This window comes from Rutidosis leptorrhynchoides, chromosome 4 (genome assembly GCF_046630445.1).
Source record: "Rutidosis leptorrhynchoides isolate AG116_Rl617_1_P2 chromosome 4, CSIRO_AGI_Rlap_v1, whole genome shotgun sequence".
Lineage (NCBI taxonomy): Eukaryota > Viridiplantae > Streptophyta > Magnoliopsida > Asterales > Asteraceae > Rutidosis > Rutidosis leptorrhynchoides.
The window spans coordinates 596,472,328-596,500,061 of NC_092336.1; the positions used below are offsets into that span (position 1 = coordinate 596,472,328).

The 27,734-nt window shown below is 34.9% G+C and overlaps 1 protein-coding gene across 5 annotated transcripts; it reads left to right on the forward strand.

Moving 5' to 3' along the window:
- Positions 1–2,170: 2,170 nt before the first annotated feature.
- On the forward strand, positions 2,171–6,082 carry LOC139845648 (uncharacterized). 5 transcript variants are annotated; one of them, XM_071835915.1, is made up of 7 exons: positions 2,171–2,471; positions 4,025–4,149; positions 4,295–4,384; positions 4,554–4,606; positions 4,881–4,983; positions 5,318–5,423; positions 5,918–6,082. In XM_071835915.1, the coding sequence occupies exons 1-7, from the start codon at positions 2,249–2,251 to the stop codon at positions 5,953–5,955; spliced, it is 738 nt and encodes a 245-aa protein (XP_071692016.1). In that variant the 5' UTR covers positions 2,171–2,248; the 3' UTR covers positions 5,956–6,082. The 5 variants fall into 5 exon arrangements, with proteins under 5 accessions (XP_071692016.1, XP_071692019.1, XP_071692017.1 ...); XM_071835918.1 differs by having other exon boundaries at positions 2,172–2,471; positions 5,318–5,449; positions 5,918–6,077; XM_071835916.1 differs by having other exon boundaries at positions 2,173–2,471; positions 4,028–4,149.
- Positions 6,083–27,734: the final 21,652 nt, after the last annotated feature.

Below are 27,734 nucleotides of genomic sequence, written 5' to 3' on the forward strand. Positions count from 1 at the left end.
AGTGAATCAATTTGCTATGGTTTCATATTGAACTCTATTTTATGAATCTAAACATAAAAAGTATAGGTTTATAGTCGGAAAAATAAGTTACAAGTCGTTTTTGTAAAGGTAGTCATTTCAGTCGAAAGAACGACGTCTAGATGACCATTTTAGAAAACATACTTCCACTTTGAGTTTAACCATAATTTTTGGATATAGTTTCATGTTCATAATAAAAATCATTTTCTCAGAATAACAACTTTTAAATCAAAGTTTATCATAGTTTTTAATTAACTAACCCAAAACAGCCCGCGGTGTTACTACGACGGCGTAAATCCGGTTTTACGGTGTTTTTCGTGTTTCCAGGTTTTAAATCATTAAGTTAGCATATCATATAGATATAGAACATGTGTTTAGTTGATTTTAAAAGTCAAGTTAGAAGGATTAACTTTTGTTTGCGAACAAGTTTAGAATTAACTAAACTATGTTCTAGTGATTAGAAGTTTAAACCTTCGAATAAGATAGCTTTATATATATGAATCGAATGATGTTATGAACATCATTACTACCTCAAGTTTAGTAGGTAAACCTACTGGAAGTGACAAGAAATGATCTAGCTTCAAAGGATCTTGGATGGCTTGAAAGTTCTTGAAGTAGGATCATGACACAAAAATAAGTTCAAGTAAGATTATCACTTGAAATAAGATTGTTATAGTTATAGAAATTGAACCAAAGTTTGAATATGATTATTACCTTATATTAGAATGATAACCTACTGTAAGAAACAAAGATTTCTTGAGGTTGGATGATCACCTTACAAGATTGGAAGTGAGCTAGCAAACTTGAAAGTATTCTTGATTTTATGTAACTAGAACTTGTAGAATATATGAAGAACACTTAGAACTTGAAGATAGAACTTGAGAGAGATCAATTAGATGAATAAAATTGAAGAATGAAAGTGTTTGTAGGTGTTTTTGGTCGTTGGTGTATGGATTAGATATAAAGGATATGTAATTTTGTTTTCATGTAAATAAGTCATGAATGATTACTCATATTTTTGTAATTTTATGAGATATTTCATGCTAGTTGCCAAATGATGGTTCCCACATGTGTTAGGTGACTCACATGGGCTGCTAAGAGCTGATCATTGGAGTGTATATACCAATAGTACATACATCTAAAAGCTGTGTATTGTACGAGTACGAATACGGGTGCATACGAGTAGAATTGTTGATGAAACTGAACGAGGATGTAATTGTAAGCATTTTTGTTAAGTAGAAGTATTTTGATAAGTGTATTGAAGTCTTTCAAAAGTGTATAAATACATATTAAAACACTACATGTATATACATTTTAACTGAGTCGTTAAGTCATCGTTAGTCGTTACATGTAAGTGTTGTTTTGAAACCTTTAGGTTAACGATCTTGTTAAATATTGTTAACCCTATGTTTATAATATCAAATGAGATTTTAAATTATTATATTATCATGATATTATCATGTATGAATATCTCTTAATATGATATATATACATTAAATGTCTTACAACGATAATCGTTACATATATGTCTCGTTTAAAAATCATTAAGTTAGTAGTCTTGTTTTTACATATGTAGTTCATTGTTAATATACTTAATGATATGTTTACTTATTATAGTATCATGTTAACTATATATATATATCCATATATATGTCATCATATAGTTTTTACAAGTTTTAACGTTCGTGAATCACCGGTCAACTTGGGTGGTCAATTGTCTATATGAAACATATTTCAATTAATCAAGTCTTAACAAGTTTGATTGCTTAACATGTTGGAAACATTTAATCATGTAAATATCAATCTCAATTAATATATATAAACATGGAAAAGTTCGGGTCACTACACGTTGCATCAACGTTGCGTCCCCGTTACGTCCGACGCGTCGTTTTCTAGGCATGGCCAATGCGTCCCCGACTTGCGTCTTTTACAACCTTGATAACAAGTACATATTTATAAAAAAATTTATTTGTATCTCAAACTAAACAACCCGTTTGTACATACAATTCAACTTTTATACATATATTACAATTAAAACACCTATATCTTTCAACAACAAAATCAAATATCTTAAATAATAAAAAAGCATTTCATAAATGGTGCCATATTTCAACAAAGTTCAAACTTAAGGGAGTTGACATACAAAATAGAATAAAATTGTGAGCTTAGCCGTTAACGCCTTTAGCAAAACCACCATTCCAACTCCCAATACACGGTCGAAGCTAAATCCATGGCTTCTGCTGTCCATGCATTTTCAGTAAAGGTTAGAGCTTCATGGGACACGCAGCGTCATGAGCTCTCTTACAATCCCCACCGTACTTACCCTAAAAACCCTAACACTCTCACTCCCGCTAATTTGAACACCAAACAAACCCTAAAATCAAACTCACCAGAACGAAATTTTGTATCTTTTTCCACTCTTCTCAGCCGCAAATCTCCAACCCCAGCTCAAGGTATCTTTTATTTTTCATGCTCTTATTGCGTAATTTCGTCGAACACCTTGTGTGCACGTAATATAGTGGAGTTGTATTTCTTGATTTTACTTGTGTATTGTCGAAGATATAGTTCGATCCTCGGTTAAAAATTAGGACTTTTATGCTAAAAAGTAGGATTATCATACCATTTTGCAAAATAGTTTATCCATCGTTTATATGAGATTTTAAGGATTTAGTACCTATATTTAACTTGCTTGACGACATTAATCCTCCATAGGTTAGATGCGCATTTGGAGTCGGTTTGGGGGTTAATGAATCACTGGTATATTAGCGTTATTTACATAGCGTTTTCCGGGTTCTTTGGATGTGCAAAATTAGGTGCTAAAACATTAAACTTGATATGGTAGGGTTAAAAGATTTAAAATGTGCTAACCAAGTTATATTCTCTCTTATCCAATAACTGGTGCGCATGTTTAAGTAGAGTTTAAACTAAAGAAAAAGCTGCATTTTGAGGCTGCATAGTAGATACCATTTTTTTTTGGGGTAATATTATAACTATTCAGTTTACAACAACAACAATACCCAATCTCACATTGGCTCTATTTTGAGTCAACAGCAAGCGTCGATTTATTGCGTCTTGACTGCCGTTTAGAGCCTAAATTGAATTCCAAGTAGGTTTTAAAACCCATGAAAATTTGATTCTACCATTTTCATGGCGTCTCAATTTTATTTTAATTTTATTCTACTTTTAAACAAAAAATGTGTACTTTTTGACCGGAGGTCCACTCGGAAGCAATCTCTCTATCCGCCGAATAGAGAAAGGGATGACTTTCTCTACTTTTGAGAGTGTTGGGTGGAGAAATGACTTGTCTTTATTCTCGGATTGGGGAAGGATTGTCTACATCTCACATCCCCATACACCACTCATGTGGTATTGGGTTTTGTTGTTGTTGTTGTACAATACCCAATCTCACGATTGTGAGGTATGAGGGGGTGGGATATAGACTATCATCCCTTTAATAAAGGGGAAGTCGTTTTCTACCCACGAGTATAGAAATCGTTTCTCCACTAGCAAGTAAAAAAAGTCATCCCTCTCCCGTGGGCAATAGACTGCTTCCAGACGGATATCCGGGCAATATGAAATAAATCAGAAACAAAACGCGCATTGATATATCTGGATTTCTTCAACCAGGCTCGACAAAATAACCTGTAAATTCTAATTAGGATTTGGTTATGTTGACGTGAAGCGGCGAAACAAAGGTTACATAATTGAGGAAACGAGATTATAGTATGTCACCAAAAAAAGGTTTAAAAGACATGACATTAATGAAATGACTAGATACTTGGTGAACCAGTCAGATGTTATCCTAGTTGTAAAATTAAGATATTATTGAGTATATTGCCCAAATTGAGGAGATAGGCTTGGTATTTTATCCTAGAATGCAATTTCCCCATTATTGAATTTGAATTGGTAATGAAATGAGTATATTTATTTATCTAGTGACTTACGTAGGGAGTGTCATATGTTAGATGTTGTTCTTGTTTAGTTTGATTGATATTTTGAATTTCAGCAGTTCGTTTGGAAGAAAAGTACATGGGATTAGACACATGGATGCCTAGTGCGCCGAAAGTAGAGAAACCTCGCTCAATGTATAACGCTGCCTCGCTAGCATATATCGGAGATTGCATATACGAGGTTTGTCATGCATCATGTAAATTATAAATAATTTTGAAATATGGCCATTTACAGTTTCTGAAATTTTTTAATCTCTAATTGTTTACTATCTTATATCGGCCAACTCCATAGACCTTACTGTTATTGCCTATGTACATGTGTGCAGCTGTACGCCCGCAGGCATTTTCTGTTCCCGCCTCTGAATATTGAAGAATTTAATGATCGTGTGATGGCTGTTGTACGATGTGAAGCACAAGTATGATATTAATATGAAATTATCCTATCCTATTTTGTAGAACAATAAAAGGCTTAAAGTGGCTCACTTTGAGTTGTATTGATTATGCTCTATATAGATTGAATTCTATGTTGCACTACTACTTTCATTTAGGCCAATGAATTGATAATTACGTTTTCGTGCATATCAGGATGCAATGCTCCAGAAACTTTTGAGTGATAAAGTATTAACAGATGAAGAACGGTCAGTTTTAGTGTTTTACCATGTTTTGGTTTATTACTCACTATGCTGTTGTTAAGACTTATTCAAAATTGTATCATTTTCGTCATATATTCTAAAAATCAGAAACTATTTTTTTTTTTTTTTTTTTTTTTTTTTTGAACGGAAAATCAGAAGCTAGTTTAACTTTTGCCTTTTCGACTACTTTGGATATTCATTTAGGGAAGTATCATGTATCATTCTCAAGTTGAATAGATTCAGTTTTATGGGGTTGTATCTTACAATATGTCTTATACAGGGACGTACTTCGGTGGGGAAAGAATATATCATCTTCTAAAACACGGACCAAAAAACGTGCTGGTGTAGCTGTCTACAACAGAGCCTCATCTTTGGAAACACTGGTCAGTTCTTATATATTTATACACTTGATGCCTATGGGAACTCATTCTCTATGCCGAAACTTTGACTAGATTATCATCATTAGCTCACATTTTTGATGATGAAACTTCTACAAATTTTTTCAATATGTTTTATTGGAGTACATATTTGTGTTCTCACAATCGATGACACCCGATATCTGCATTTCGATTCTCTTAACACCGTACAACACATATTATAAATGTTGATGTTAAAAGACTAAATAAATAATACCTAACTGGACTTTGTAATAAAAGTTTAGGGTCATCATTTTCTCGTTGGTTATCTACTGTAATTGTTATTAACCTTTTACTGTAGGTTGGTTATTTGTACCTTACAAATGTGAAACGTCTAGAAGAGATCATGTCAAAACTAGGTTTCTCAACAGGTGTTTCCACACAAATGATCCTGGAAGAAACAAGCAGTAAGTTTGTTTTCCTATAATACAATGTACTCACTTTTTCATTTATGTAGGATACTTGCAGTATAATCGAAAACCATATTATCCTTCTATATGAACTTGTGGTTGATTTGGGTTATGTTTTTTCTTGAACGGGTTTAAAATTAAAATGTTACCTATAAAGGAATAGTTCAAACTGGGCAGATGTCGCTTGGGAAGTATACTTTTAACATATACAACCTCTTAGCTCAATTTTTTTTTTTCTAAACACTTCGGTCTGTAAGAATTTGGTATTTGTAAATGTTATTGGTTCATTGATTATTTACCAAATAGTGAAAAAAGTATAAACAAAAAAAGTGTTTACAGGTAACTCTTCTTACCCAGCCTTGCTAATAAACTACTTGTTTCAACATACTGAGTCCTGACCCATCCATTTTGCCACATGTTATTGTAATTATTGTTGGCCTAACTATGTTAGTATGTTGTACTGATGCAAATGTGTATTTGCATGTAGCTAGCTAAAGTAGTAGACGAGATGGGTTCCGAAAAGCCGTAATAATCTGCTGATGTGTAGACTGTTGATTGGATAAGCTTTTGGTTTTGATAGTTAAGGATCAATATAATACATTGTATACAACAGCTTTGGTAATAGAATTTGTGAAGGATTTGATATTAGCTATGAGCCTATGTAATTTATGTATACAGTTAGAAGTTTGGAGCAAGTAATCAAGTTTTGTAGTTATCTTTCAATTGATAAGATTGCAACAGTTATTTGATTCTTTGAGTTTAATGGTTGCAAGTTGCAAGATGAACATGGGAGTTTGTCGTTTTATAGGAAGAACTCATTACAGTAATGATGGTGATGGTAGAAGTGAATATGAGGATAAGATTATCAACGATATAAGATTGAAAAACAATGATGATAAAACGAATATGATAAATGCATATAAAATAAGAGACACAAAAAAAAAAAAAAAAAAAAAAAAGTAGCATCCTCTTATTTCTTTCTGCTTTCTTAGATTCTGTAAATTGGCAAAATAAAAGGGGAAGTAATAAAGATAAGGCAAGTGGTTTTTAGTAACCCCACGTTTAATTAAGGTTCTTAAATGGATGATGTACCTTATCACATCTTCACCTTCACCTTCACCTTCACCCTACACATTTTTATTCATGGATAAGCATACTATTTATTATGATATATGTACGGAATTCTTGTATAATTCCATGGTATTCGATATTTTTTTGGCCTAGTCAAATGCATTATATATTATAAAATTTAGGTCCTTAAAAAATCAGACCACGATCCGTCGATCACTTTGCTCCGGTTTTGGACCGGCCATGCCCTAAGGATAACTAAAGGTTGCTATCATGCCTAACAATAAACTACTATTGGTGATTCATTATCAACGAGGAAAACAAACCCGCATTTTGCTTCGACATAGTTTCATTCTGTTAACAGTTGGTGGTTTTGATCGGTTAGCGGTCGGTTAATTGGACAATTAAAAAAATAAAGGAATGAAAAAAGAAATAGAATAAACTTTGTAAAAAAAGGGAATTTTTTATTAAAAAAAAGGTCAAATTAAAAAATACCCCAGAAGTTATGGGTATTTATAGGGCTGCCATTATGAATAGCGGTCGATGGTTTTGAATGGTTAACAATCGATGGTTTGGGTCGGTTAACCTCGTTTCCGAATTAAAGGTCGCGGAAACTAAGAACAAAAGAGTAAATTAACAATGTAACTTCTTTAATAACGTCATAAGACCATATGCTATGCGGGTACAACAGTACACCCGTTCTATGTAGTGACCCGAACTTTTCCATGTTTATATATATTAAATGAGATTGATATTTACATGATTAAATGTTTCCAACATGATAAGCAATCAAACTTGTTAAGACTTGATTATTTGAAATGAGTTTCATATAGACAATTGACCACCCAAGTTGACTGGCGATTCACGAACGTTAAAAACTTGTAAAAACTACATGATGTTATATAAATGGATATATATATATGGTTAACATAAGATTATGATAAGTAAATATCTCCACAAATATGTTAACAATGAATTATATACAAACAAATGAGATTATTGATTTAAGAAACTCGAAAATGATATATATAACGATTATCGTTATAACAACATCTTACTAAATACATATGTATCATATTAAGATATTGTTACACTATATTTAACATGATAAAATGATAATTAAGTAAATCATTAAGTGTGTTAACAATGAACTACATATGTAAAAACAAGACTACTAACTTAAGAATTTCGAAACGAGACATATATGTAACGATTATCGTTGTAATAGTATTTTAACATATATATATATATATATATATATATATATATATATATATATATATATATATATATATATATATATATATATATATATATATATATATATATGATGTTAAGATATATTTATACACCATGTTATTATGATAACATAACAATTTAACATCTTATTTAAGTATTATAACAATGGATTAATTACATTTAACAAGATCGTTAACTTAAAGGTTTCAAAACAACACTTACATGTAACGACTAACAGTGACTTAACGACTCAGTTAAAATGTATATACATGTAGTGTTTTAATATGTATTAGTACACTTTTGAAAAACTTCAAGACACATATCAAAGTACTTCTACTTAGCAAAAATGCTCACAATTACATTATCATTCATTTTCATCAACAATTCTACTCGTATGTACCGTATTCGTACTCGTACAATACACAGCTTCTAGATGTATTTACTATTGGTATATACACCTTTAATCATTCATTCTTAGCAGCCATCTTAGAGTCAAAAACATGTGGAACCATTATTTAACAACTTGTATGACTAATGAGCTAAAAACAAACTTAAGGATCTTTTTTTTTTTCTTTATAACAACTAACAAGTAATCCCGTTTTTATAATTTCACCCCATTTTTTCATTCCATTTTCTCATACTTACACTCCAAATTCTCTCTCAAAATACTCCTAACATCATACTTGATCATCTCCAAGCATTTTCACCATCTTTTAGCTTCAATTACAAGCTTTAATCATCATAAAAACAACCATTCAAGAACACTTCAAGAAATCTTTCAAACTTGCTAGCTTACTTCCAATCTTGCAAATCCATTTCAAGTGATCATCCAATCTCAAGAAATCTTTCTTATTTACAGTAAGATATCTTTCTTATTCAAGGTAATACTCATACTAAAACTTTGATTCAATTTCTATAACTATAACAATCTTATTTCGAGTGGAAATCTTACTTGAACTTGTTTTCGTGTCATGATTCTACTTCAAGAACTTTCAAGCCATCCAAGGATCCTTTGAAGCTAGATCTATTTTTCTATTTTCCAGTAGGTTTATCCACAAAACTTGAGGTAGTAATGATGTTCATAACATCATTCGATTCATACATATAAAGCTATCTTATTCGAAGATTTAAACTTGTAATCACTAGAACATAGTTTAGTTAATTCTAAACTTGTTCGCAAACAAAGTTAATCCTTCTAACTTGACTTTTAAAATCAACTAAACACATGTTCTATATCTATATGATATGCTAACTTAATGATTTAAAACCTGGAAACACGAAGAACACCGTAAAACCGGACATACGCCGTCGTAGTGAAACCGGGGGCTGTTTTGGGTTAGAAAAATAAAAACTATCTTAATCTTTGAATTGGAAGTTTATTTTCTGGAAAAATGATATTACATATGAACATGATACTATATCCAAAAATCATGGTTAAACACAAAGTGGAAGTATGTTTTTCAAAATGGTCATCAAGATGTCGTTCTTTCGACGGAAATGACTACCTCTTTAAAAAATGACTTGTAACCTGTATTTTCTGACTATAAACTTATACTTTTTCTATTTAGTTTCATAAATTTCAGTTCATTATGAAACCATAACAACTTGAATAACTCAAAACGGATTTGAAACGAAGAAATGACGGGTAAAACAAAATTGGATAAATTTGCTAGTTTTAGCTACGAAAATTTTGTAACAAATCTAGACTAAATATATCCTAACTAATTTATATTGTATTATACATATTATGTAATCTTGAGATACCATATACACGTATGCAATATTTTGACATATCATATCGACCCATATATATATATATATATATATATATATATATATATATATATATATATATATATATATATATATATATATATATATATATATATATATATATATATATATATTTCGGAACAACCATAGACACTCTATATGCAGTAATGTTTGAGTTAGCTATACAGGATTGAGGTTGATTCCAAAATAATATATATACTTTGAGTTGTGATCTAGCCTGAGACTTGTATACACTGGGTCGTGGATTGATTCGAGATAATATATATTGATTTATTTCAGCACATCTAACTGTGGACAACTAGTTGTAGGTTACTAACGAGGACTGCTAACTTAACAAACTTAAATCATAAAAACGTAATAAAAAATGTTGTGAATATATTTAAATCATACTTTGATATATATGTACATATTTGTTATAGGTTCGTGAATCGACCAGTGGCCAAGTCTTATTTCCAACGAAGGAAAAATCTGTGAAAGTGAGTTATAGTCCCACTTTTAAAATCTATTATTTTTGGGATGAGAATACATGCAGTTTTATAAATGTTTTACAAAATAGACACAAGTGATCAAAATTACATTCTATGTTGAATTATCGAACCGAATATGCCCCTTTTTAGCTTGGTAGCCTAAGAATTGGTGTTTATTATAATTGCCATCAATTGACGCGAATCCTAAAGATAGATCTATTTGGCCCAACAAGCCTCATCCGAGTTACGGATGCTTTAGTACTTCGATTTATCATGTCCGATGAGAGTCCCGGAATGATGGGGATATTCTATATGCATCCTGTTAAGGTCGGTTACCAGGTGTTTATCATATGAATGATTTTTATGCAGATTGCATGTTGTTTATGAGAAATGGAAATATGAAATCTTGTAGTCTATTATTACGATTTGATAAATATATAGGTTAAACCTATAACTCACTGATAACGCCAAAATTATATATGTTTATTGTCGTTATTTTGATCCAAAGTTGTTCCATTTGTATGTAATTGTTGCACGTATGTATTGTAATTCATGTATATTTGTAAAAGTCCATTGTGAATGAATAAATGAAGACCAACAGCAAAAACAGAGTTAAAACGAAGATTGAACGCGCAAAACAGCCCGAAACCACTGAAACAGGTCCAAATGCGGCGCATCTCTCTTAGATGCGGCGCATCTATGCACCAAATAACTCCCGACAGTTTCAAATGCGGAGCATGCAGACTTCTGGACCAAAACAGCCCCAGATGCGGCGCATCTGAGATGGATGCGGCGCATCCAAGCCAGATGCGACGCATCTGACCCCCTGCCGATAGTCCTGAGTGCAGAATCGAGCTGGAATCTACTGAACGTAAAGAGATGCGGTGCATCCCAAAGAGATGCGGCGCATCTGGTCACTTTCTGGCCAAAATACCTAACTTTTGAGGCTATTTAATGGAGCCTTTGGTTACTTACTTCATACACCTTCACTACTACGTTCTCCCTCAGTTCTAAGACGATTTTCAAGGTTCAAAGAAGGCTGCAAGTCAATCTCCACTCTTTCAACATCAAGATTAAGCTAGGATCGTTTATCGCAATTGGTACTATTGTTCTATATCTTTTTAACATGAATTCAACTTGTATTTACTGTTTCATTAGTTCTACTATGATTATGTTAGGCTAAAAGCCTTGTGTGTTTACTTCAATGTAAGATCTTTGGCTTGGGATTGTTCTATATTTTGATGTTATGTTAGTTATACATATGTTTGATTGATTTAATTATCTAGTTCAACCGTAAGAACCATTGTTATGCTTGTTTAGATCATTATTTCAATTATATAGATTGCAAACCTATTAATGTGAGTTAACTAGGAAAACAATCTATACTTCAATACAACTAGTAATCTAGACGATTAGATACATACACTTAAGTGATTTTGTTATGTGTTTAATTCGGTAATTGAATAAGTTCCAAAGCAACATAGTTATGAAATTACCTCAAGTGTTTGTTGTAATTTAGGTTTCACGTAAGTTTAACCGGGTTGAATCTAGTTAGTTAATCAATCTAAATCACCATGTTCTTTCAAAAGATCCATAGTTGTAATCATCCTTGTATCCTAGTTCAATTATGTAAGTTATGACTTGATTTATGTGAATTTATCAAAGACCATAGCTTATACTTCAACACCTAGTGATCTAGCCACCTATATGTGAATATAGGATGTTAATTGAACGATATTTAGGATATACAATCATGTAGTTTACCTAGAGTGATCTTAGTAAACTAGGTTTTATGTGAATTCAACCATGAAAGAATCTTGTTGATTAAACATAGTTCTTAAGTTTATAGAAATTGTGAAATCGATATAAACTGTTCTATTGTAACTATCTCATAACGGTTTTAATTATAAAAGAACAATCCCTGTCATTTATCAAGCATAGAAGTAAATACCGCATTCTCATTCTTGTTAATTACTATATTTATTTACTGTTTCGTTAAACGAAAATACAACTTCAAACACAAAACCCCCCTTTTAGAATAATTAATCGTGGTAAAATCTTAAAAACAAACTTCTCCCTATGGATCGAACTGGTCAATTTACTTGCTAGTTACTGCATGATCGGGTTTTAGTTGCCTGTATTATGTGTTAATTATTAAGCATATTGTCTTCATTTTAAAGGTTACGTTTTGACACATCAACTTTTTGGCGCTGCTGCCGGGGAGCGGTTTTGTTAAAAGATTTTAATAAACTTTGAATTATTCGATCCTTTTGTAGTAATTCAATTCCTAGAAAAGTTACTTTTTATTGTAAGCTTATATTTTTGCAATTGGTTTGTTTGTAGTGTTGTGATTGCAGGATAGGTATTAATGCATGAATCTACGTTCTTCCAGCTCTAATTTAATTCCTTCATATCCTGAGCCTGAAAGAGAACTTCACGAACGCTTAAGAGCTCAAGAAGTAGAATCTCTTGCTCAGGGTTTAGAATCACTTTCATTAGATTCTAACTCTGAACCAATAGTTCAACCAATCATCGAGCCAGTCATTAAAGAAGAGGAAGTGATGACTGCTACAAATCAAACGATGGATGCTTTGATGAAGGCAACAAGGACAGGACAAGGCCACACAATTGTTCAACCTACGATGACTGATGGTTTTGAAATAAAGGGGCAATTTCTCCACATGGTGACTAATACATGCCAATTCGGTGGAGCCCCAAATGAAGACGCTAACGAGCATCTTCGTAAGTTTGTAAGCATTTGCAAGCTTTTCAAAATCAAAGATGTCTCCGATGAAGTTGCATGTCTAAAAATCTTTCCATGGTCCCTAAAGGATGATGCAAGAGATTGGCTGGACTCACTACCGGAAGGTTATATTGAAGATTGGAATGACATGATGGACAAATTTTTGTCAGAATTCTTCCCTGCTTCGAAAGCAGCAAAATTGCAAAGTGATATAAATCACTTCAAGCAAAAGTCTAACGAGACTCTTTATGAAGCTTGGACCCGATTTAATAAAATGCTTAGGGTATGTCCTCAACACGGGTTGAATACATTCCAAAAAGTCCAAATTTTCTATAAAGGAGTCAATGTGGCTACCCGGAAGGATATAGATGTTGCAGCAGGAGGATCAATCATGAAAAAAACGCCCGAAGACGCTCACACGATAATTGCCGATATAGCAGCCCATTCTCATAATTGGCATCAGGAGATGGAGTTCTCTAGATCGTCAACAGTTGCTAATGTCGAAAGCAACGATGAAATCGCTGCATTAAAAGTTCAATTGGCAAATCAAGTAAGGCAAATCGAGAAGGTAACCAAAGAAATGCACGCTATCAGGGTAGGGTGCGAGTTGTGCCAAGGTCCCCATCTCACGCGAGATTGCGACCAAACGACGATGGAAGAGCAAGCAAATTTCTTAGGTTACTTGCGAAAAGGTGAAATGAATTTTGACGACTTTTCGGCGGTTGAAGCAATGAACCGGAAATATCCTCCTATCAACAGTTATCAAATAGGGGGACCTTCAAGTTCAAACAACAATTACCACGGAGGAAATGTAGGTTACCAAAATAACCGGAATTTCCAAAATCAAAATCAAAGAAATGCACCACCGGGGTACAATCATCTAAACAATCGTAATCAACCTCCACGAAATTACCAAAATAATTTCCAACACAATCAACCACAACCACAACCACAAGCACATGTACAACCACAACCCGAGAAGAAATCCGGTTTAGAAGATCTTTTAAGAGATTTTATGGTTAAACACGAGCAAAATGCGGAACTTCAAACTCAGCAAATTCGAAATCAACAAGCTACGATTCAGAATTTAGAAAGGGATGTTGGAAGGATCTCACAGTTACTAGCCGAGAGACCACCTGGTGCTCTCCCCTCAAATACTCAAGTGAATCCTAATAACAATCAAACAAGGAATGAGCATGTAAATGCTATAACTACTAGAAGTGGTTTAACCACTAACCCGGAGACTCTTAAGTCCTCGGAAGTTCCTTTGTCTCCTTCTGTTTTGCAGGTACCTGTTGATGTAGATGAGCATGTTGAAAAAGAACAAGAGAAAGATGATCCACCGGAGGTCATATCGAAGAAAAGTGAAGAACCACCAGTGAAGGTGTATAAGGCACCTATTCCATACCCAAAAGCATTGAAGAAAGACAGACTCGCGAGCCAATATCAGAAATTTGCGGATATGATCAAGCAAATCAGCATTAACATACCACTCGCGGAGGTTCTTAAGGGTATGCCCCATTACGGCAAGTTTTTGAAAGATCTCATATCCTCGAAGGGTAAATACCACGATGTTTCTGCCACATTCCTCCATGAGGAGTGTTCGGCAATCTTGAAAAAGCAAAATGTACCTCCAAAATTGGGAGATCTGGGTAGTTTTATCATACCATGTATGATGGGTGATTCGGTAGTGTACGATGCACTAGCCGACCTAGGTGCAAGTGTTAACCTAATGCCTTACTCGTTATATTTGAAACTTGACTTAGGAGATTTGAAACCAACCCGGATGGGTATTAGATTAGCAAATCAATCATTTGTTACTCCCATAGGTATAGCCGAGGATATTCTTGTAAAAGTTGGCTCACTTATCTTTCTCGTCGACTTTGTTATTCTAGAAATGCAAGAGGACACAAAAGTTCCTATCATTTTAGGACGTCCTTTCCTTAACACCGCAGATGCTATCATTAATGTCCAAAAAGAACAATTAAGTCTAGGTGTGGGAAACGAGAGAATAATTTATCATATTGACAAAGCCATGAAAAGACCTACTTCCACCGATGACTCTTGTTTTCAAATTGATGTCATAAATCTTTGTGTTGAGGATGAATTGCAGGAGCTACTTGAAATCGATACCTCGGGGTTTGCCCTGGTAAGTGAAAGTGAATATTTCAATATCGATGAGGCTTTTGATGAGTTGATGAAAGTGGTCACGGATGATGAGACCATGGAAGAAGAAATTCCCAAGGAAGAGGAATCATTTGAAGATATCGAAAATAAAGATAGATTCCGAATAAAGAATTCCTTGGAAGAACCACCCGTACTAGAGCTTAAGGAGCTACCCAAACACTTGGAGTATGCTTACCTCGAAGGTACATCTCAATTACCGATAATTATTGCTTCACATCTTTCCGGTAATGAGAAGGAAAGGTTAATCTCTGTTTTGAAAACCCATAAAAAGGCTATAGCCTGGAAAAGAACCGACATTCCAGGGATAAACCCGTCTTATTGTACACATAAAATTCTCCTTGAGAATGACTTCAAACCAGTAGTACAAAGACAATGCAGGCTAAATCCCAACATGAAAGAGGTTGTTAAAAAGGAGGTAGTCAAGCTTCTTGATGCCGGGTTAATCTACCCCATCTCCGATAGTCCTTGGGTTAGTCCAGTACAAGTAGTACCCAAAAAGGGGGTACAAAAGGACGAACTCGTTCTAACTAGAACGGTTACCGGCTGGAGAGTCTGTATTGATTACAGGCGTCTCAATAATGCCACTAGAAAGGATCATTTCCCGTTGCCTTTTATTGATCAAATGATTGAACGATTAGCGGGGAAAGAATACTATTACTTTCTAGATGGTTTCTCCGGTTACTTCCAAATTCCAATTGATCCTAATGACCAAGAAAAGACCACATTCACTTATCCTTTTGGGACCTTTGCCTATCGCCGCATGCCATTTGATTTGTGCAATGCACCCGGAACCTTTCAAAGGTGCATGATGGCAATTTTTGATGATATGGTAGATGATTGTATGGAAGTCTTCATGGATGACTTTTCCGTGTTTGGAGACTCCTTTGAATCGTGTCTTTTAAACCTTGAACGTATGCTTATCCGATGTGAGAAAGCAAATTTGGTCCTAAATTGGGAAAAATGCCACTTCATGGTGAAGGAGGGCATTGTACTTGGTCACAAGATATCTCGTGCGGGAATAGATGTAGATAAAGCTAAAATTGAAGTTATCTCTAAGCTACCTATACCGACGAATGTCAAGGCAATTAGAAGCTTTCTTGGTCACGTGGGATTTTATAGGCGATTTATCAAGGATTTCTCTAAAATCGCCCGCCCAATGACCAAACTTCTTGAAAAGGACGCTCCATTTGACTTCAATTCCAATTGCAAGAATGCATTCTCCATTCTAAAGTCAAAACTCACACAAGATCCCATTATCGTATCTCCGGATTGGAGTATGCCTTTTGAGTTAATGTGTGACGCGAGCGACTATGCCTTAGGTGCTGTCTTAGGACAACGACCCGATAATCATTTTCGTCCAATTTATTATGCGAGCAAAATGCTAACGGGAGCTCAAATTAACTACACCACCACGAAAAAGGAGCTCCTAGCGGTTGTTTATGCGTTTGATAAATTTCGGTCATATTTGGTGTTGTCTAAGACCATTGTTTACACGAACCATTCAGCCCTTAGGTACTTATTCTCGAAACTAGATGCAAAGCATCGTCTCATACGTTGGGTTCTTCTACTTCAAGAGTTTGACATTGAGATACGTGATAAGAAAGGAGCCGAGAATCTAGCCGCCGACCATTTATCCCGACTTGAAAACCCCGAATTAGAAAAACTTGATGATACAATCATCAAGGACACATTTCCTGATGAATCTCTAATGAGGGTTGACAAGGAATCTGAAATCCCATGGTTTGCCCATTTTGAAAACTATCTTGCTTCAGGCATTCTTCAAAAAGGACTTTCTTATCAACAAAAGAAGAAATTCTTTGCGGATTTGAAATCCTATTTCTGGGAACACCCTGACCTATTTCGTGTTTGTGCGGATCAAATGATTCACCGTTGTGTGTACGGAAAAGAGGCTCAACAAATTCTTGAGCATTGCCATCAATGGCCCACCGGCGGTCATTTCGGACCAAACCACACCGCAAGAAAAATCCTTGACTCGGGCTTTTATTGGCCCACGATCTTTAAAGATGCCCATAATTTCGTTAGGACTTGTAATGCATGCCAAAAAACGGGTAACATTACGAAAAAGGATGAGATGCCTCAAACCGGCATCCAAGTTTGTGAAATCTTTGATATTTGGGAAATCGATTTCATGAGACCATTTCCAAGTTCCCATAAGTGTAAATACATCCTAGTAGCCGTTGACTATGTATCCAAGTGGGCTGAAGCGAAAGCTTTACCTACGAATGATGCTAGGGTGGTGGTGAACTTTTTGAAAAATCTCTTCTCGCGCTTTGGAATCCCAAAGGCGCTCATATCCGATCGAGGAACTCATTTTGCCAACAACCTTCTTGAAAAGGTGTTGAAGAAGTATGGCGTAACTCATCGTTTCTCTACTCCATACCACCCGCAAACGAGTGGTCAAGTAGAGAACACAAATCGTGCCTTGAAACGCATACTTGAGAAGACAGTTGATAACAACCCTAAGATTTGGCAACACAAGTTAGATGATGCGTTGTGGGCCTTTAGGACTGCTTTTAAAACACCAATCGGTACCACACCATTTAGACTTGTATATGGTAAAGCGTGCCATCTTCCGGTTGAAGTGGAACATAGAGCATATTGGGCATTAAAGCTTTGTAATTTAGACATGGAAAAGGCTGGTGAAAACCGATTCATGCAAATGCATGAATTGGAGGAGTTAAGGTTAGAAGCATACGAGAATTCGAGCTCGTATAAGGAGAAAATGAAAAGGTGGCATGATGCCCGATTTAAAGAAGTGAAAGAGTTTAAAACCGGTGATAAGGTTTTGGTTTTTAACTCGCGGTTTAAATTTTCTCCCGGAAAGTTGAAGTCCCGATGGACGGGACCTTATTTGGTAAAACAAGCATTCCCATCGGGATATGTTGAGTTATTTGGAAACAGAAATACCTTTAAGGTGAATGGTCATCGCTTGAAACTCTATTTCGATGGAGTTGACACCACGGTTCGAGATGACATCACCCTATTCCCCAAGGCTAATTAGTTTGAGACGGAGTCATGTGAACGACTCGTTAAACTTCACAACATGTATATAGTCCCACTCGTGTACATATTTTAATAAATTTGAGTGTTTTTGAGTGATTTCTAAGTTATTATATGAACCAAGTTGTTTAGGGACCTTCTGAAATGTTTAAAACGCGAAAAAACGTCAAAAGCTGGTGCAACAGGGCCAGATGCGCCGCATCCAGGATGGATGCGCCGCATCTATGGACAAGAAAAAAACCGAGAGTTTTGAATGCGCCGAGAATGGCTCATGCGCCGCATTTGGACCACCTGATGCGCTGCATCTTCTTCAGATGCGCCGCATCTGTGTCTGTATGTTGGAGTCTGCCCAATTTTGTTGCACAAATACGGGAGTTTACCCTTTTTTCTCATTTTTTCACCAACTACTCCGAATCCCATCTCATTCTCTCTCAAATTTCAATCTCTAATCACTAATTGAACCGATTAATCCCATCTTTGAGCATCAAATCCGAATAACAACATGAGAAAGGTAAGATTAATCCTAAACACTTCATGATTCTTGTGTTCTTCAATCTAAAAATCGGATTTAGCTTGTTCTTAGTGTGAGGATGTTTGAATGTTCATGTTTTGGTCATTATATGCTTAAATTGTTGCTACCAATCCTTATTCATGCTCTAAATTCATGATTATTTGCTTCAATCTTTACTTTGGAAATTAGGGTTCTTCATGAATTTAGGGGTTTCGAAATTTTGGCCATTAATTGATTAAATTGAGATATTTTGAAGTTTGATTACTAGTATACATTAACAAAATCGCATGAACCTTTGTTGAATTACACGATTACACAAATTATTGAATTTTAGGGTTCTTGAATTAGGGATTTTGACTTTTGTTGACTAGTAAGTGTTCTAAGTTGAAGTTATGCAATTCATTACTTATGCTAAACACATGTGAACCTTAACTTGGTGTTATTTCGATTTGAAAGTAATTATTATATAAGTTAAGGATTATATGCTTAAGCATTTTGATGAAGTTGTTGACTTTAGATGAATTTAATGTTCTAAATGTATGAAAACCATTGATTGCATATTGTTTAACATGCTTTTTGATGAATGCTTATGGTTCCATATGTTATGACATTGCAAGTGTTTGGTGAAACTGAAACATGCTATGTATGATTATACTTGTAAAGTGATTTGAATCAATTGGCATACTAGTACATGTTTGTTAAGAGTGAAACTAGTTCATACCATGATAAGATATTGGTTAACATAAACATTGAGATTTACTTTGAACTTAACATATCTACATGGTTTTCGCTAAGTGCAATATGAAAGATGTTTTGAATTTCTTTAATGCTAATCAACTTGGTTTGTTATTTTGTTTGTTTGGTTTTGTTGTGTTTTTGTAGACTAGAGCATCATCATCAAACCCAAAATCAAAGAAGCAAAAAAGCCCCGGCAATTGTAGATGAGGAAACAAGTGAGGAAGAACATGCTGTTGAAGAGGAAGAAATGGATATTGACAACCGGCAGTTAAATGTCCGTGGATTAACCACTTCGGATCCATGGATCAATGCAGTTTTGAGGCATCCGGAATATCATGAACGGATGAAGGCACTTCTACACAAAGACGTATATCCGGGGAAATATATCGATTGGACACAATTAGAAGAAGCCGGCGAATATCAAAATTTTCGCAACCTTTTCCGAGTAACGTAACAAGGCCATCGAATATATGCATGGGAAAACCTGTTCAGAATGCAAGAAAGAGTATACCCACTTTTAGTCAAAGAATTCGTTGGTTCACTTAGGGTTGATTACACGTCACCAACATCTGGTACCTTTATGAGATTTCGTCTTGGAGGACAAGACCGAACATTAACACTGCTACAATTTGTGAAGGCGTTGGATATCTATGAAGGGTTGCCACATCAACTGATGCAAAATTACTTTAATCAATGTATATACTATGTTTCTTCTTTTAATCATTCAGCAGCATGGGTGGACATGAGCAATAGCGCATATAGTGCAAGCAAGCAGACTTGTAGCAAGCTACGTTCCTACGAGCATCTATGCATCCAAAGATTCATTTCAAGTACCATAAACTGTCGAAAAGATAGTAGCGAAAAAGTTACCAACTTGGATATCTGGTATATTCACGCGATAATGGATCACTCCCATGTTCATATTCCGCGAATGATTCTCACTTTCCTTCTCGAAGAAAGGAAAAAGATTACACCAATCATGGGCGGCCATTTTGTAACCAGGATTGCCCAACATTTTCGTATCAATACAAGCGGGTTAGAGGAGAAACATATGATTGCCTTTGATAGAGTAAGCTATACAAGGGCAAACATTTTGACTAGGGGGCCGAACGGCTTTCTAACTAGGTATGAGGATCCCGTGAACAGGTAACCAGAACAACCCCAACAGCAACCAGATCTACAACCGAATGTTGGAAGTAGTTCGGGTCCGGGAAATGATTGGAAGGCTTACATGGCGCGCCAGTTTTCAGATATGCGACTCCATAGTGATCGAAACACCCAAAAGGTAATTGATCACTACGATGCAGGTAACAGGGAGATGCAACATTACATTGATGTAAGGAATGATCGAACATGGTACACTCAAGCGGGGCAGCAAAATCAGCTTAATTGAATACATGAACAGACAGTGTCATACGCTGCAGATCCCACTAACTATACCCCCTCTCCTTGGCCTGCATGTAGTGACCCGAACTTTTCCATGTTTATATATATTAATTGAGATTGATATTTACATGATTAAATGTTTCCAACATGTTAAGCAATCAAACTTGTTAAGACTTGATTAATTGAAATATGTTTCATATAGACAATTGACCACCCAAGTTGACCGGTGATTCACGAACGCTAAAACTTGTAAAAACTATATGATGACATATATATGGATATATATATATAGTTAATATGATACTATTATAAGTAAACATATCATTAAGTATATTAACAATGAACTACATATGTAAAAACAAGACTACTAACTTAATGATTTTTAAACGAGACATATATGTAACGATTATCGTTGTAAAGACATTTAATGTATATATATCATATTAAGAGATATTCATACATGATAATATCATGATAATATAATAATTTAAAATCTCATTTGATATTATAAACATTGGGTTAACAACATTTAACAAGATCGTTAACCTAAAGGTTTCAAAACAACACTTACATGTAACGACTAACGATGACTTAACGACTCAGTTAAAATGTATATACATGTAGTGTTTTAATATGTATTTATACACTTTTGAAAGACTTCAATACACTTATCAAAATACTTCTACTTAACAAAAATGCTTACAATTACATCCTCGTTCAGTTTCATCAACAATTCTACTCGTATGCACCCGTATTCGTACTCGTACAATACACAGTTTTTAGATGTATGTACTATTGGTATATACACTCCAATGATCAGCTCCTAGCAGCCCATGTGAGTCACCTAACACATGTGGGAACCATCATTTGGCAACTAGCATGAAATATCTCATAAAATTACAAAAATATGAGTAATCATTCATGACTTATTTACATGAAAACAAAATTACATATCCTTTATATCTAATCCATACACCAACGACCAAAAACACCTACAAACACTTTCATTCTTCAATTTTCTTCATCTAATTGATCTCTCTCAAGTTCTATCTTCAAGTTCTAAGTGTTCTTCATATATTCTACAAGTTCTAGTTACATAAAATCAAGAATACTTTCAAGTTTGCTAGCACACTTCCAATCTTGTAAGGTGATCATCCAACCTCAAGAAATCTTTATTTATTACAGTAGGTTATCATTATAATACAAGGTAATAATCATATTCAAACTTTGGTTCAATTTCTATAACTATAACAATCTTATTTCAAGTGATGATCTTACTTGAACTTGTTTTCGTGTCATGATTCTGCTTCAAGAACTTCGAGCCATCCAAGGATCCGTTGAAGCTAGATCTATTTTTCACTTTTCCAGTAGGTTTATCCAAGGAACTTAAGGTAGTAATGATGTTCATAACATCATTCAATTCATACATATAAAGCTATCTTATTCGAAGGTTTAAACTTGTAATCACTAGAACATAGTTTAGTTAATTCTAAACTTGTTCGCAAACAAAAGTTAATCCTTATAAATTGACTTTTAAAATCAACTAAACAAATGTTCTATATCTATATGATATGCTAACTTAATGATTTAAAACCTGGAGACACGAAAAACACCGTAAAACCGGATTTACGCCGTCGTAGTAACACCGCGGGCTGTTTTGGGTTAGTTAATTAAAAACTATGATAAACTTTGATTTAAAAGTTGTTATTCTGAGAAAATGATTTTTATTATGAACATGAAACTATATCCAAAAATTATGGTTAAACTCAAAGTGGAAGTATGTTTTCTAAAATGGTCATCTAGACGTCGTTCTTTCGACTGAAATGACTACCTTTACAAAAATGACTTGTAACTTATTTTTCCGACTATAAACCTATACTTTTTCTGTTTAGATTCATAAAATAGAGTTCAATATGAAACCATAGCAATTTGATTCACTCAAAACGGATTTAAAATGAAGAAGTTATGGGTAAAACAAGATTGGATAATTTTTCTCATTTTAGCTACGTGAAAATTTGTAACAAATCTATTCCAACCATAACTTAATCAACTTGTATTGTATATTATGTAATCTTGAGATACCATAGACACGTATACAATGTTTCGACCTATCATGTCGACACATCTATATATATTTCGGAACAACCATAGACACTCTATATGTGAATGTTGGAGTTAGCTATACAGGGTTGAGGTTGATTCCAAAATATATATAGTTTGAGTTGTGATCAATACTGAGATACGTATACACTGAGTCGTGGATTGATTCAAGATAATATTTATCGATTTATTTCTGTACATCTAACTGTGGACAACTAGTTGTAGGTTACTAACGAGGACAGCTGACTTAATAAACTTAAAACATCAAAATATATTAAAAGTGTTGTAAATATATTTTGAACATACTTTGATATATATGTATATATTGTTATAGGTTCGTGAATCAACCAGTGGCCAAGTCTTACTTCCCGACGAAGTAAAAATCTGTGAAAGTGAGTTATAGTCCCACTTTTAAAATCTAATATTTTTGGGATGAGAATACATGCAGGTTTTATAAATGATTTACAAAATAGACACAAGTACGTGAAACTACATTCTATGGTTGAATTATTGAAATCGAATATGCCCCTTTTTATTAAGTCTGGTAATCTAAGAATTAGGGAACAGACACCCTAATTGACGCGAATCCTAAAGATAGATCTATTGGGCCTAACAAACCCCATCCAAAGTACCGGATGCTTTAGTACTTCGAAATTTATATCATATCCGAAGGGTGTCCCGGAATGATGGGGATATTCTTATATATGCATCTTGTTAATGTCGGTTACCAGGTGTTCACCATATGAATGATTTTTATCTCTATGTATGGGGTGTGTATTGAAATATGAAATCTTGTGGTCTATTATTATGATTTGATATATATAGGTTAAACCTATAACTCACCAACATTTTTATTGACGTTTTAAGCATGTTTATTCTCAGGTGATTATTAAGAGCTTCCGCTGTCGCATACTTAAATAAGGACGAGATTTGGAGTCCATGCTTGTATGATATTGTGTAAAAATTGCATTCAAGAAACTTATTTTGTTGTAACATATTTGTATTGCAAACCATTATGTAATGGTCGTGTGTAAACAGGATATTTTAGATTATCATTATTTGATAATCTACGTAAAGCTTTTTAAACCTTTATTGATGAAATAAAGGTTATGGTTTGTTTTAAAATGAATGCAGTCTTTGAAAAACGTCTCATATAGAGGTCAAAACCTCGCAACGAAATCAATTAATATGGAACGTTTTTAATCAATAAGAACGGGACATTTCAGTTGGCATCCGAGCGTTGGTCTTAGAGAACCAGAATTTTGTATTAGTGTGTCTTATCAAGTTTGTTAGGATGCATTAGTGAGTCTGGACTTCGACCGTGTTTACTTGAAAAATGATTGCTTAACAAATTTTGTTGGAAACTATATATTTTTAACATGTGAATATTATGTGATATATTAATCTCTTAACGCGTTTGATATTATGTGATAGATGTCTACCTCTAGAACAAGTCCCATTGACTCACCTAATAATAATGAAGAGTCAAATGTAAATTGGAATGATTCGTGGACTGATTCACAAGTTCCCGAAGAGGAACCGGAAGAAGAGTCGGAACCAGAAGAAGAATCGGAACCGGAAGAAGAATCGGAACCGGATGAAGAAATAGAACCGGTGGGGGAAATAATAAAACGGTTAAGTAAAAGAAAATCCTCAACCAACCGACCAAGGTTAATTATGGTCAATGGTGTTTCCGCCAAGGAAGCAAAATATTGGGAGGATTACCAATTCTCCGATGAATCGGATTCTGACGAGAATTCCGATGATGTTATAGAAATTACCCCAACTGAATTTAAAAAGGCAAAAGAAAATAATAAGGGAAAGGGCATAAAAATAGAGAAATCTAATTCCAACCCCGATGAACTTTATATGTATCGTCAACCCCCGAAGTCCTTAAGTTGTAACAATGACCCGGGAACCTCTAAACCACCAGGTTTTTCTAAACCAATGTGGATAACGACGGCTCGTATTAGGGGAACATCATATATCCCTAGAAACTTGGCAAAACGAACCAAAACCGAAGAAGAAGAAACAAGCGAGTCGGAATAAGATAGCTGTATTCGTGTGGTGTAATATATGTAATATAGTGTGCTTATGCTTTATGATATATGTAAAAATTGCTTGTATTAATAAGTATTTTTTTTATGAATCTAACTCTTGTCTATTTTACAGTATAAAAACACAAAATGGATAGACAACCTAATATTTTAAGAGACCTACCCGGAGACATGATTGATGAAATCTTGTCTAGAGTCGGTCAGAATTCTTCGGCACAACTATTTAAGGCGAGATCAGTTTGTAAGACATTCGAAGAACGTTCCAAGAATGCCTTGGTTTATAAAAGGCTTTCGTTCGAAAGATGGGGGATATCACATTGGGAAATCCATAAGTTACGATGTGTTTACTTTGACGCATATATTGCGGGGAACCCAAATGCTATTTTACGCAATGGGTTAAGAAATTATTTTGACTCAATATATCCGAATATTGGACTTCGTGATTTAGAAAAAGCGGCTAACATGAAACATAAAGAAGCATTTTATGCTTACGGATTAGTAATGTTCGCTTCTCACCAAAGTGAGAACAAGAACACCGGCCTACAACTATTAAACAAAACGTTCTCACAAGTGACGGAGTCGGTAATTGGGGTAAGAAATGAGGTTTTTAGATTGTTACGGGACTGTTGGACATTACGTAACCCTCGTCCCTTTGACGACGTTACAACATGCTGTCTTATCAACGGCCATAACGGTTATGTTCCACAAGACCAAGGATGGGAAGTAGTCCTAGTAAAACCAGAATGCATGACTTGTTTCTGGACGTACGAATTACGTGTCTTTATTGCCTTTGCTGAACGACTTGTGTACTAGCTAGAATTATCTTCACAACTATCTTGTATCAAAGTTATTGTGTGCTATATTTCATGCTTTATGTAAAATAAGCGGTATTGTAAGTTTGTAAAATATTGTAAAAAAGTTTGAACGCGAAATATTATTATAATCAGTTTTTCATATAGAATTGTAGTAGTTGAATTGTATATTAGCTACTAAGTATGAACTTAACGGGTAGGTACTACCCGAATTTAAACTTATAAAACGCTAATATGAAGAAAAAGCTTTTATAAATGAGTTCATATTATGCTACGAAATACTATTAACTACTCTTAATATTCTGTATGATTAACTTGTTCCATTTGACTATTTTGAAGGAAATGGCACCGACTACTCGACACACCGTGAATATGAATGAAGAGGAATTCCGTACTTTTCTAGCTTCAAACATAGCCACAGTACAGGCTGCGCTACATACCAACAATAACCTTGGATCTAGCAGTACAGGAAATCATGTAGGATGCACCTACAAAGAATTCACTGCCTGCAAACCTTTGGAATTTGATGGAACCGAAGGACCGATCGGATTGAAACGGTGGACCGAGAAGGTCGAATCGGTGTTTGCCATAAGTAAGTGTACTGAAGAGGACAAAGTGAAGTACGCTACGCATACCTTCACAGGTTCTGCGTTAACATGGTGGAATACCTATCTAGAGCAAGTGGGACAAGACGATGCGTACGCACTACCGTGGTCAGCATTCAAGCACTTGATGAACGAGAAGTACCGTCCCAGAACCGAGGTCAATAAGCTCAAGACAGAACTTAGAGGGTTACGAACCCAAGGATTTGATATTACCACATATGAAAGACGATTCACAGAATTGTGCCTATTGTGTCCGTGAGCGTTCGAAGATGAGGAAGAGAAGATCGACGCGTTTGTGAAAGGATTACCGGAAAGAATCCAAGAAGATATAAGTTCACACGAGCCCGCCTCCATACAACAGGCATGTAGAATGGCTCACAAACTAGTGAACCAGATTGAAGAAAGAATTAAAGAACAGACTGCTGAAGAGGCCAATGTGAAGCAAGTCAAAAGAAAGTGGGAGGAAAACGGTGATAAGAATCACCAATATAACAACAACAGCAATTACAACAATAATCGCAACAATTATCCCAACAATCGCAACATCAATCGCAACTACAACAAACGGCCCAACAACAACAACAACAACAACAACAACAACAACAACAACAACAACAACAACAACAACAACAACAACAACAACAACAACAACAACTACAACAATCATCCCAACAACAATAATAACCGCAACAACAACAACAATCAGAAGCAGCTATGCCAAAGGTGTGAAAAGTATCACTCGGGGTTCTGCACCAAATTTTGCAATAAGTGTAAAAGAAATGGTCATAGCGCGGCGAAGTGTGAGGTCTATGGACCAGGGGTTAATAGAACGAAAGGAACAAATGGTGTCGGAACGAGTAATGGTGGAGCAAGTAGTGTCGGAGCAAGTTATGCCAATGTAATTTGTTATAAATGTGGAAAACTGGGCCACATTATTAGAAATTGCCCGAACCAGGAGAACACGAATGGACAAGGCCGCGGAAGAGTTTTCAATATTAATGCGGCAGAGGCACAGGAAGACCTGGAGCTTGTTACGGGTACGTTTCTTATTGACAATAAATCTGCTTACGTTTTATTTGATTCGGGTGCGGATAGAAGCTATATGAGTAGAGATTTTTGTGCTAAATTAAGTTGTCCATTGACGCCTTTGGATAGTAAATTTTTACTCGAATTAGCAAATGGTAAATTAATTTCAGCAGATAATATATGTCGGAATCGAGAAATTAAACTGGTTAGCGAAACATTTAAGATTGACTTGATACCAGTAGAGTTAGGGAGTTTTAATGTGATAATCGGTATGGACTGGTTGAAAGAAGTGAAAGCAGAGATCGTTTGTTACAAAAATGCAATTCGCATTATACGAGAAAAAGGAAAACCCTTAATGGTGTACGGAGAAAAGGGCAACACGAAGCTACATCTTATTAGTAATTTGAAGGCACAAAAACTAATAAGAAAAGGTTGCTATGCTGTTCTAGCACACGTCAAGAAAGTACAAACTGAAGAAAAGAGCATCAATGATGTTCCCGTCGCAAAAGAATTTCCCGATGTATTTCCGAAAGAATTACCGGGATTACCCCCAC

Bases quoted from the DNA above. Each gene is read 5' to 3' on its own strand.
- LOC139845648 (XM_071835915.1), top strand. From the start codon at position 2,249: ATGGCTTCTGCTGTCCATGCATTTTCAGTAAAGGTTAGAGCTTCATGG. The intron at 4,150-4,294 runs GTTTGTCATGCA...ACATGTGTGCAG, and splicing joins TCGGAGATTGCATATACGAG to CTGTACGCCCGCAGGCATTT. The intron at 4,984-5,317 runs GTCAGTTCTTAT...CTTTTACTGTAG, and splicing joins CCTCATCTTTGGAAACACTG to GTTGGTTATTTGTACCTTAC.